General features: G+C 38.6%; 1 protein-coding gene across 3 annotated transcripts in view; it reads right to left on the bottom strand.

Annotated features, from left to right (window-relative positions):
• The window catches only part of LOC115347958 (nebulin related anchoring protein), a 53,299-nt gene that overhangs the window by 2,020 nt on the left and 38,434 nt on the right, over nucleotides 1–12,845 (bottom strand). For all 3 annotated transcript variants that reach the window (XM_030029694.2, XM_030029696.2, XM_030029695.2), the window contains 11 exons: nucleotides 12,185–12,382; nucleotides 10,224–10,328; nucleotides 9,072–9,170; nucleotides 8,302–8,406; nucleotides 7,836–7,943; nucleotides 5,857–6,168; nucleotides 3,757–3,861; nucleotides 2,900–2,998; nucleotides 2,679–2,783; nucleotides 1,056–1,163; nucleotides 74–385 (listed from right to left, as the gene is read on the bottom strand). In XM_030029694.2, the coding sequence (XP_029885554.1) occupies nucleotides 74–385; nucleotides 1,056–1,163; nucleotides 2,679–2,783; nucleotides 2,900–2,998; nucleotides 3,757–3,861; nucleotides 5,857–6,168; nucleotides 7,836–7,943; nucleotides 8,302–8,406; nucleotides 9,072–9,170; nucleotides 10,224–10,328; nucleotides 12,185–12,382 (1,656 nt within the window). The remainder of the gene's footprint in view (nucleotides 1–73; nucleotides 386–1,055; nucleotides 1,164–2,678; nucleotides 2,784–2,899; nucleotides 2,999–3,756; nucleotides 3,862–5,856; nucleotides 6,169–7,835; nucleotides 7,944–8,301; nucleotides 8,407–9,071; nucleotides 9,171–10,223; nucleotides 10,329–12,184; nucleotides 12,383–12,845) is intronic.

The raw sequence follows: 12,845 nt of genomic DNA, 5'->3' as shown, positions 1-12,845 counted from the left end.
GGTAGTTTGTGAAGCACATTGCCACAGGCAGCTCCTAGCACTTGGAAGGACAGTGTTGCTCAGCTATACTTACATCACTCTGCAGCTTGTAGGCCTGCTTTGCATGCTTCACATTCAGTTGCTCAGGATCACAAGTGTATTGGTGCAAAGGCTGTCTGTAGTTAACATTGCTTGCAAGCTGCTGGCTTCTCTTAGCATGAAGGAATCCTGGCTGGTTGATGTGACTCTGGAACTGTGCCCTGTTTTGGGCATATCCACTCCTGTATTGGTTGTCACTCTGGAGTTTCCCCACTCTGAGGACATGCCTGATTTTGGGATCATCATTTGCACTGAGGAATCCAATCCGCTGGCCTCTGTCTCTCAGGAAGGCTTCTCTGTATTTGTACTGCGGGAAGTGCAGAGGAAAATCTCATTTTCACATTCAGATTACCTTCAAATTCTGTTATGAAATAACTTACCCTCCCCTAGCTACCGTTCATGCTTCCTGTAGTACCCAAAGACCAAGGGTTTGTTTGATATCAAACTACATCTCCTAATCTAACAAGACACTTCAGAAGAATGCTCTTTGTTCTAATTTTTAAAGGAGTAGAAAGACTTAGGGATCCCAAATTACTGAACTCTCAAAAGCAGTCAGAGGTCCTCTTATTGTTGCACTCGGGTGCACCCAATACACGGCTCAAGCAATGAAGTTTCTCCATCTTCAGTTTTCTTGCCAACTGTGGTCTTCTGTGTTCAAAGGTGACCCACTTTATTCTAGATCATGCTTTAACTATTCATAGCCTAGTACCTATTTTATTTAACTACATCATAATATGCCTCCTTCCCAAGAATAACATTTTGAAGTGAAACAGAGCAGCCTGGTATTGGACATTATTAATGGTAGCCATTAGTTGGAAATCTTTGCACTTAACTCACATTTGGTTACACTGGGTCACCAATTTTCCAAACCAGAGCCAGAACAAGGTTCAGAGTTATGTCAGAATTCACCCATTTTTACGGGGTGGGGGTGGCATGGGAAGAGGGTTGGGAAGTGTGTGAAACAGAACAATTCTTACATCACTAGCAATCTCTCTTGAAGCCTTTGCTGTCTGGAATGGGATGGCGTCAATCCTAAAATCATAGCCAGATGCCCTTGTCTGTTCCCAAGATGTTTTATACAATTTCTGTGTTGAAAAGAAAAGAACAAAACAGTCATTTCCCCCTGCAGTTTCTTAAATGCAGCCCCATAACTGCAATAATAAATGTTTTATCCTACTGGGCTTATTTGTATCAAGAGTCATCAGTACCATCTCCAAGGTTTTGATCCAGTTCTATAGCACTTCAACTTCTTTTCCATTCACCATAATGATAAAATGCCTCATCTGAAAAGTGCCACCAGGGTTTCCTTTTGTACTTGAATGTGGTTGTTTTTGATGTGATTTAATTTCTATTAGAAACTGTGAGGCATCAGTCACATCAATATTGCATTGATATTGCCCTTATTCTCTCTTTTGATGCATCCACTTGCAGTGTCTTGGGTTTCGTGGCATCATAATTTCAATACCAGTTATTTCAAGCTTTTCAAATGATCCCTGTCTCTATCCCCAGCCACATGTGGCTTCATTAACTCATATGGAATAACAGCCGGTTCTAACATATTTAATGTGACTTTGAGGATGTGAAATACATTTACATCCTGAAGAGAAAATGCTCTAGATTTAGTTCTTCTTCCATTAGTAGCTTTCTTAAAATAGCTTCTAGTCTGCAGGTCCAGCTGCACAGCCATGGTATCATAGCTGACACTTTTGGCTTGTTCCTTTCTGATTTTATTCATTTGCTTTCTGTAATTCTTTGATTCATCCTTTCTGGGGTTTGTGACCATATGAAAACAAGCACAAAATCCACTTCACGTTTTAAAAGATATTCTTCTGTTTCACTGGTGAATTTAGTGCTAGGTGGTGCTAAATTTGAAGGTAAACTGAGATGCCAGAAATCCTGCAAGACAGCCTGGGTAGAAGCAATGCAAGCATTACTGTACACCCTGCCAACAGGTCTAGGGCTGACCTTTGCCTTTTTACCTTCTCCTCTATCACTTCAAAGAATGTAAATCCTACTTGTTTCTTTCACCTACAGAGCACCTATCACCAAACAAGGAACTCAAAGCTTCTTACAAAGGTCGCTCCGACCCTACAGTTAAAGACAACAGCTAATTTAATCGGGCAACAGTAGATTAGGAATGGACTGAGTGCTTCTGTCTGGGATAATATGGAAACAAAATCCCTTTAAGCCTGATTCAGTTGCATCCAGGTTGATGACAACTGTGCCTAAGGGCACACAGTTCAACACAGTGTTGCAGCTTCATGACAGTAGATAGTCAAGGAAAGAGGATTCTCCCTCCTTCCCCACCCAAACATAAGTAAAAAGATTTAAATTTGTAACTAACCATACCTATAATAAAGGACTGAAATCCTTAATAATAGCTTCCTGACCTAGAAAGCAGAACCAATTCTCAAAAGAAAAATCAACAGACTTTTCCTGATCCCTCCAGCCCAAACCTAGCAACATGTTGGCTGTCCACAGCCTCTGGCTTTTTTAGTTTTGGTCAGGGTCAGAGAACCTGGCTTCTACATATGTATGAAAGTTTTTCATTCCCAAGCAAGTTTACCAAGTCAACTCCCTAGAGTAAAAGGCTTACTTACATCGCTGATGTGAAGTGCATTCTGGCGGGCTCGGATAAAGTCCGGATGATCAGGAGGCAGGGTGTACCTGTGCCTGGCTTCTGAGCCTCCAGCCTTGTATAATCTCTGTGGAGTCAAAAGTCATTGAATGCATCTGATACTGGAAGCAATGTCGAGATCAATTCTTTTATGCATTGTAGTACAACAAAAGTTAAGATTACTTATAGTAAAATGAAACCTACGTCACTGCACTGGAGATAGCTGGTTTTAGCATGAATCAAATCTGGAGAGTCAACCACAGCAGTGAACTTCAAACTTTCTGGCTTCTGGCGGTATTTTATCTAAGAGGGGGAGGTGGCAACAAAAACAAACAAAGGAAAAAAAAACACAGGACATTTCTGTTAATGATATGTCACAATTCCAAGTGTGTGATAACTGGAATAAAACATAAAAGCCACCTTCCTGAAGCCACAGTATTAAAAACATAATGTTCTGCTTTAGTCTCAGTTGCCCTTTCAGCTAAGGAATGGGGATGCCGCTGTATGATTGCTGTGGTGCGCAGGCACCAAACTTCTTTTTTTGTTTGTGTGCAAGAAGGACTTCCCACTGAAAATTCACATGCAAAAAGCTTTTGAGGCACCAAACTTCTTTTTTCGTTCGTGTGCAAGGACTTCCCACTGAAAATTCACATGCAAAAAGCTTTTGAACACTACACTTTTGACAGCTCATAATTTTTCTCCATTAATGCATGATACTGAGCAGGCAAATGCCCCTTCAGTGTGGTTGTCAATGCTCTATCTTTCTATATCACTTCCATAACCACCTGCTTAGAATTTCATAATGGAGTTTACTGCATTTATTTATTGCTACATGTCTTGTTTATACTCTTGTGTTTCATTCGGAATGGAAAATATTCAGCAGGTGTCACACAGTGGACTTGCATCTCCCGTACTGCTTCTTGGTAACTTACACCTTGTATAAACAGGCTCCCACATCAAAAGGAAATGATAAGCTACATTCGTAAGTGTCATGTAACGAGGAGCCTTGATGGTAAACAATTCCTACAGACGTGCTATCCCATGAAAGATTTATCAGTTACCTCGCTGATGAGCTCTCCAGCCTTCTTTACACTTTCTATCTGCGGAGATCTCAGAGCCATCCAACCAACTCCTTTCATGAAGTTCAGGTCTGATTTATAGCGATGCTGTTAAAAATGAAAATCATTAGCTATCAGTTTTGTATCCACAGCTATTAAGGTTTTTTAAAAAGACTCCCTGATTCATATTAACATTTTGAGGTTTTTCATTTGCCATGCACATATCATATCGTAAAGCCAAACTGTTTGCATTTGTTCATTCCACTAGGAATTAAATAATGTATCATATGCAAGTTACAAGAGAAGGCCCCGTGAGTGAATTAGTATGACTCAAAGCAGTAAGTAATAACCTGTTTGTACTGGGCGTAAAAGAACCCCTTTTGAAATAATTTTCTGAGGTGAGTTCAAGTCAGGAATACTAATTATTTTATCTGGTGCATGCTTCCTCATTAACCCCATTTCTAGGACGACACATTACTCTTTACTCACATTAAAGGCTTGCTCTACCTCCTAATCCAGTAAAGAAAACAAGGCAGACCCAATAAAAAGTGAAAACCAGTAAAGTACCCACAATCCCAACAATTCTGACTTCTCCTTCAGAGTGACGGTGGGTCACTGTGTGACTTCAATCCAACCATCCATTTTTTCAGGTTGGTTTTTTTTTCCCCTATATGCAAAAGGACATAACAGCCATCTAGCTCAAGCGTGTTGTACTTTACTCTACTAGATAGTGAGGGTATCAGACAAATCCACCGTCATCATTTCTCTGGATTCCTAACCTGTGGGGTCTAAAGGCAAGGAGCCAAGTGCTGAGGTTCTTATTCATCTTCTATCCTGTCCCTTTGTAGGCAAGCTCTGAAGTACATGCTGTTAGGGTCTAAGGACTAAGACCCTAGAAATGCCACTTTCCTATCACATGAGCTGCCATCACACATCAGTAAATAGTAAAAAATCCTGCCTTCCTGGATCTAACTACCCGTATGCCAATCTGTTAGCTATTACAGGAGAAGGCAGGAATGGGAGTTGGAAGGGCAAAGAACTGCATCTAGCAACAGCTTCTATACCATCTCAAGAATATCCCCAAAAAGTTCTGGCAATGAATAGTACATTTGGGATACTGGATAGCAAGTACACCGAGTAAGAAAGAAGGATACAAGCTCTCTGGTGCTTTGATTGCCACTCTAACTTTCATAGCCGGAATATCTGTTAATATCTGCTCATCAGATCTAAATAAATCCAACAAATATCACATCACGTTGTCTCGCAATGAAATCCTGAGCTCAGTAAATGATCAGCTCTCTAAAGACCTATAAAGAGTTAGCATAACTTTCTGAACAAACTTTTTCACTTCCCTGCTGAATGAGTCATTCTCTTTTCTTACAAAACAAAAAACACCCTAACAGAGCTTCCTGCTACAGAGCAGCTAATGACACTGGACCCTAAACTGTCAAAATACAGCTGCCTGCATCCATGCAGCTTTATGCATGCACTCAACATCTACATCTGTTTGAAAGCACATGCAGACAATGGCTTGTCCCTGAACAAAGGTACAGGCTAAGGCAAAGTGAGCATGGACGTGGCCCATGCTGAGATTCCATAACTTCTGTCACCAAAGTTTGTCTGAACTTACATTTACATAAGTAATTTCTGCAAACACATCTGGGGAACTGGTTATTTGATATGACCATTTCTGTTTGCAAAATGACCTTCTAACATATCCCAAATCAACCTCTGAGCGTATCCTAAATCAGCCTCTGAGCGTTTAACCTTCTGCTCAAAGAATTCTGCATGTAGAGTAGTGGCTGTCAAACCACTGACTGGCTGTGATCCAAACAGCTGAGAGTTGATTGTGTATATCCCTTAGTTCTAGAATGAGTAACATGGACCACAGTGATTTTATGTCAGGTTCACAACATGAGAACCTCTGTGTTCCATATATTCCATATGTGAGGAGCAATCAGATATCTTGCTGCTACACATACATAAGTTTACAAACAGCCTTTCTAAAAACACTGCCCAACATCAATATACAATTCATGCCAGTCACGCAAAGCTTTGTTATTGCTAAATTCAATTTGCTGTTAACAGAAGGAAAGTCTTTACCTCACTCTGTAGCATGTGGGCTCTTTTGGCCCACTTCATCTTCATGTCTTCCGGGAGTGCTGTAAATTCATGGAGTCTCTTTCTGTAATCTTGATCACTCGCTAAGGCCTGGGCTTTCCTGGCGTGGACAAGATTCACCATGTCCATGGGCAGATGGTACTGAGACCAGACTTCTTGGGATCCCTTCTTATACTCCTGTTCACTCTGTAATTTGGCAGCATGCAAGCAATGCAGCAACCTGGTGTCATCAAGAACACTTCTGGCACCAATGTGCTTTCCTCTCTCCATCACAAAGTTGTGTTTATATTGGTACTAAAAATAGAAAAGGGTAAAAGTGAAAAAGTGCCAAACTTAGACTGGCTACTCTAGCTAACTAACTTAGGGTAAGTCACTAAAACATCTATGCTGTCCGTAAGAACAGCCAAGGTATGCAGCACTAGAAAGTAATTGTTTGAATCTCTCATTGTTCTCAAATTTAAATACTGCAGTAGTTGCAACATTAAAGTTAAGTACATCTCAATACATTCTCTGAATATGCCCAAAGCATTGATCATGTTTAACCTCATATCATGCACTTTTATTATCTCTCATAGAATTTTATTCCCATCACTAGGAATGAGAACATAAGAGAAACAAACAGAAGACAGAAGAAAAAAAATCTATACAAAAGAGAAACATCATGCACTCTGTAGCCTTCAGATTTGCAAATGCCACCCAGCTATTTTAAAGAGTAAATTCAGTTTTCCTGGATCAATAGCTATGTTGAGAAGCCTAAGATGGTGGTCTGAGCACAAGAATAAGCACGAGCAACCCCTCATTCTTATCTTAGCTGGGACTATGACTCTCCCTATCATCTTGCATTTATCCTCTCTGTGAAATAGTGATGATGATGATAATGATTATTTATACAGCATCAACAGAGTGCTTGGAACTTTAAAGGGAAGGCCTGGGCCCTGAAGAGTTCATAATGTAGTTGAAATGGGATAATAACACTTATCTACCACACAAGAGAGTTGTGGGGATTAAATTACAGTAGCTAATGTTTATAAAGTGCTTCCAAGATGAAGGGCCAAATTCAGATCTGTTGTAAGTGGATGTAATTCTATTATGGACTTGTACCCTTTAGAGCAGATCTGAAGCTGTAACCAAAAGCACTCTGCAAATTATGTTTAAGTATACATCATAAATTACAGCTAGAAATAGTTGCTTCATAAAACAAGTACATATGAAATATATTCATATTTTATCACATTAGAGATAAAATATGCAACTAAATACTGCACAAAATGAAGACTTTTTTTACTAAATTTAGCTTAATTGTCAGTGTTTCCTAGAATTTATTAAATTTCTTGTGAGGAAGGGATGAACTTAGGCTTTCTGAGAAATGGATACCACCATGTCTGAGTGTTTTGCAAACAGCAATCCAAATGAGACAATATTTTTAAGGGTAAGAAGATTTGTTTCCTCTGTTTCAGAAATACAGGGGATGCATATTTATAGGAGCATCCACTGATTTTCACTTCTTAACCAGACAGGCAGTTTCTGATTTTCAGAGATTCAAAGAATGCTCAGCTGCTTCTGACTTCATTTCAATTCAGGAGCACTAAGCACTTCCAAATGTCAGCTCAAAGCAGGGTGGACAGAATTAGTGGGCACTTTATAATATGAGGAGCTGAAAGCCTGCAAAGGAGCAGAATCCCTCTGATTTGTCTGTCTGCAAATACTTTAATTCAGCTATTTCCCACTGGAAGATGTTTAACCGAGCTTGGTTCCCGATTAGCAGCGATTCTTCCTCTTCTTTTTTTTTTTTTTTTTTTTAATTCACACAAAGAAACTCATTCATAAGTAATATATTCTGTCTCACACTTGTCTCACATGGTTATGGAGTTGCTTTAATTCAGTACAATCTGCTTTAGACATTGTTTTACATGAAGTTAACAGAAATTAGGCAAGAAGGAAGGTTGAATCATTCAACTCACATCACTGGCAATTTCTCTGGAGGCCCTGGCAGTCTGGAACGGGAGTGCTTCCGTTGTCAGCTTGTAGCCTTGAGCACGTAGATTATGCCAAGATTCTCTGTATTTTGCCTAAAGTAGGAAAGGCACATGTAGATTGCTGTTTCACTTTTAAATGCACAAAGGAACAAACAAAGGAACCCTCTTTCATTTGTTATTCTGCGTTACAGTCTCATTCTTCATAATCAAAGGATTTTTTTAAATTATCTTTGGGAAATCCTACTAACTCAGACAAAACATGTCTCATTCTTTATGTAGATATAATTTACTCACAACCATATATATGCTAATGGAGACAAATATCATTATAATCAAATCAGGGAAAGCATAATTAGAATAGACCTAAAAAGTCTTCTACTTATCCATCTTCCTTGCCACTGCACAATTCATCCTCCATCCCAAGTGTAAGAAATACAGAACAAATTCTTACATCACTGAGGTTGGCTGCATTTATTCTTGCCCGTGTAAACTCAGGCAGACCCGCTGTTGGTGTATAGTGATGCTGACTGTCCTCTCCCGCTGCTTTATACAGGCGCTAAGAAAGAGATCAAAAAGACAACTGCAATTAATTTTCTCTATTGTTTCAATAACAGCAGTACTAACTTGTTTATGATTATGACAACTATAGTCAGCCAGCACAAAAACCAGCTAAGAATATACCATTGCAATTGCAATTGCATGGGGTTTTTTCTGGGCATAAAAAACTTTTACATTAATTTTTATACATATATCATGATGCCAACCCACTACATTCTTAGCCTTGCATTGTTATGTTCTCAGCAGGCCAAAAGTAGACCTAAGAACATTAAGGGCATCATAAATGTGTGTTAAACAAAAGGGTAGGCATTTCTGGTAGACTGGCCATATTTTCTAGCTTGGATTTCTCCTCATGTTATTATAGGTGATTTTGATAATTTGCCTGTGGGTTTTGTCTTGTTTTTTCAAAAATTAGAAAAGCAATTCTTTTTTTAGGAACCCTCTAAAGTGGACCATACTATGCAAATGACTGAATTGAATGTGGTATTAAATGTTTGGAAATAATAAAATGTGATCTAACTGTGAAAAAACACAAATGAGTGATGCTTTCTTTTTGATGCATTTTTTTTTTTTCAGAGAAGGGTTGTCTCTTTCCCACTCCTCCATCCCTCGCTTGCTGCATTTTGAAAAGCATATTTTCTGATTCACGTTAGGAGAGCCTACCTCATTAGCAATCATATTGCTGAATTTTGCATGAAGGAGGCCAGGAGAGTCTGTCACCGATGTGTACTTGAAGGAATGTGGCTGCTGACGATATTTACTCTGAGTTCACACACAAAGAAAAATGAACAGAATAACTAAATTGCCTTGTCAGATGAGGGACTTTTTCCAATACCAGTGTTATAGTATCGTTTCTTGTGCTTAAAATTCTACTTTGCAAAGGGTGTGTGTCTATTAACAATTAGACTAATTTACCTTTTGCTACTCTGAATTAGGTGCATTCAAGTCTCAAAGGGGAAATGAAAAGTAATTAAGGAATAAGGTGTTAAAAAACAAAAACCAAGGTGCTGCTATGATGAATACAGTAATAAGGTTATTTCACTCCTTGATGTCATTAACCCTGGGTAGTGGAATTATAGTAAAGGCAATCCAATCCAGAGGGAAGGTGCTGCACAAGCACACTGAACTTTTCCATGAGAAAAATGAGGTTCCACCTAGCCTGTAGTCCTGTGTCAGAATTGTGAACAAAATAACTGCAAGATCACTGCAAGCAGGGATCTGTTCAACACAACTAGGAAAAGGACTTTTTTTTTTTTTTAATTTCACATCTATGTGACTGTGGGCAATAGATTAAAGATTTGAAACTGGGAGAGACTATAAGAAGAGAACACGGCAGAGGAAATAAAAATCCAGTTAAAGAGGGGGAAAAAAATAGCACACAAACGCAGCAAGTGAAAAACAGACTAAGACTGTAAAGCAGGAGCAGAGCTGAGGACAGTGTAATATATTGGGCACTCCAATATATTAGGTCAGTCTAACTTTGGAGAAACAGTACGAGGTACATATTAGAGAGAGACACAGCCCTTATTTTTAGTTGAAAAAGCCCATTTTAATTCTAAAATAAATAACATAAAATAATAACCTCCTGGGTCTGAAACACAGGAGAAAAGATTTGCAAAAACAGTTAGCAAAGTCTGCAAAACCTTGAACTCCATCAGGTTCACCCATCTGCAGTTAGGACACGAATGGAATGATCAAATGCAAGGGGAGGGAGCCTAGCATTATCCAGTGAGTCACTTTGCCAGCCCAGTTTAATAGAAAGACATCTGGCAAACTCTTGTTTGTAGTGGAGAAATCAAAACCCTCTTTTGTTACCTCGCTGATGAGTTCAGAAGCTTTCTTCTTTCCTTCAATCTCTAGGGCCCCTGAAGTAATACATCCAACTCCTCGCATAAAGTTCATGTCAGACCGGTATAAATTCTAAGGAAAACCAAGCAGAAGTAATTACAAGTTTGCATTTGAGATGCCCTATATTTATTCATCCAAAAACACACAATAATGGTATTCAAATAAATCCATTAAAATTAGTATCTACCACAGAGAGTTCATATATATTACCCTGCGTTCTTGTGTTTATATATGTGTCCGTGTGCATACAGCCCTGACAGATCTACAGTACAGATGAAAGATTCTGAGGAGTACTAAGTCTCATGAACACTGAATGATACTTGGACTCCTAACTTCCATCTGTAACCTTGAAAAAACTTTTCCTAGATACATGAATTTTCTTCATATATTATACATAAATCACAGCTAGATATTATTTATTTATAAATATATATAAAATAAGACCAGTTTATAAAAGTGTATAAAAATATTTTTAAATAAATGCTGGTAACTTTTTAATAAGTGAAATTGCAGACAAAATAGCCTTGGTTTTCAACAGTTCTGAATGCCATAATGTAAGTAGGCAATACTAAGGAAAAGTAGCACTAAGTCACTGTAGAGATCTTGTTAAAATATTTTCCAGACCACCAAACCCAGCAGTGACTCATTGTAAGTATTACTTTTTCAAAAGTTACTAGTAGGTTACTGGTAGATATATTCTGACAAATATTATTTCATTTGATGATGAGAAGGGTGAGGAGGAGGAGGATCATCTTATTTTCTGCTTCAAAAGAGCTATAAAGTCCAAACAACTACTTTGATCCACTACAAACAGATTTGCCTACTTGATGGATATGTGGAAACTGCTACTGCTTACTGAGGGAAGAACTAGCTTTACTTAATAAGGCGTTTTGGTTCAGCCAACCACTTATAATGGAAATGGACTATGCCTTCATTTTATTCAGCTGCCTAGGAGAACAGAACCAGCTCCTCTTCCATCCAGGTCTGTCCAGTGCTAATCTCTAGACTCAAAGGCATCATGGTGCTGCATACAGGAAATAAAATATCCTTTGTGAGTCAGAAGGTAAGAGAGGACAACACTAGCTCTTGTCAGCTATTAGCACTAGCTGGTAAGAGAGTAAACTCTGCACCCTGAGATGTGTTGCTGCCAATCAGCATTTCACTCCCAAATGAGAGAGGCATGGATGGAAACCTGCCTCAGAATCTCTGATTACATGTGTTTTCACCTGAGTTGTGGGCAGCACAATTGGCAGGTGATGTTTACACTTGTTTGAGCACAGACTGCCATCTTTAAGACTGTTGGCTGAAAGTGTTAAATTCATATAAAGCATTTGGAGGCCAGACATGTTTTTAAGATACAGCCCCTCCTGAGGTCTCCAGAGGCAATGTAATCTATTAAAAGCCCTTTGCTACCCTTGAATTTGTAAGGCATTATCCGGTTAATTTTACTCAAGATTACGTAGAGAGCTAAACTTATCCTTAGAATATCAGTGCTTATGTCTTGGGCCAGAGTTTGTAAGTCTCTTACAAATCAGATTTTTAACAATAGGCACCATTCTTGTGGAAGTACACACGAATTTCACCTAGATGCAAACCAACTCAAATACCAGTTGGCAAACAGTTTGCATAGTTAGCAAGATCTTAGAAAGAGTATTTCACCAACAGTGCAACCATCCTCACTTAAAAGCGCTTCTCTGCCCAATCATCAAAGACTACTGTACTTTATCTCTCAGTATAGTGTGATCACACATGTTGTACAACTGCCCAATAAGATAAATGTCTCATTCCTGAATGTAATCAAGGGGGAACAGCCATTGTTGATCCCTCAGCTGCTGCTCAAATACATACTGTCAGCTGTCATGATTTGGAACAGAACTATCTTGCATGAGATCCAACAGGGAAATATCGCTGGGATATTTTGCAATTACCTCACTCTGTAGTTTGTATGCATTCTTGGCACACCGCAACCTCACATCATCAGTCAAAGAAGTGTACTGGTGTAGCAGCTGTCTGTATTCTTGTTCACTGACCAAAGACTGGGCTTTCCTGGCATGTACCAAGTTTATCATATCCAGTGGCAGGTGGAAGTGAGTCTTTGTATCCTCAAAACCTTGCTTATATTTCACCTATCAGATTAAAAACAGATCACATAGATATCACAGCACAATAATTAGAATTCAGGTTTTAATCAGAAGAGACATTCTCCATATTTCTTCCATTTTCCAGTATAAATTATTCTTTTTAGAAGTAAGTTCCCTAACTTGTTTAACTATACTGTGAATGATCGATACTTATAATTAGAATATGTGGCAGCCTATTCTTCATCAAAATAGTAACCATCTACATTATATTCAATTTAGCTGAGATATTATTTATAATTTTTTTTTTTGTTAAAACTGGATACATTGAATCTATAGAATTACCAAACTGATAAATGAAATCTTAATTCAATGCATTTCTAGAAAGCACAACAAAAAGGTGAAGCTACTGCCTGAGGATAAAATGCAAACAGCCATATTTATATTAGAATTAGTACAAATTCCCACTCAAAATATTTGTTGGTCCCATTGATTTGGCCAGTTTCATTTC

The sequence above is a fragment of the Aquila chrysaetos genome, chromosome 11 (assembly GCF_900496995.4).
Source record: "Aquila chrysaetos chrysaetos chromosome 11, bAquChr1.4, whole genome shotgun sequence".
In the NCBI taxonomy this organism is placed as follows: domain Eukaryota; kingdom Metazoa; phylum Chordata; class Aves; order Accipitriformes; family Accipitridae; genus Aquila; species Aquila chrysaetos.
Note: the sequence above shows the minus strand (reverse complement) of the source record. Positions and strands in the feature narration are given on the sequence as shown.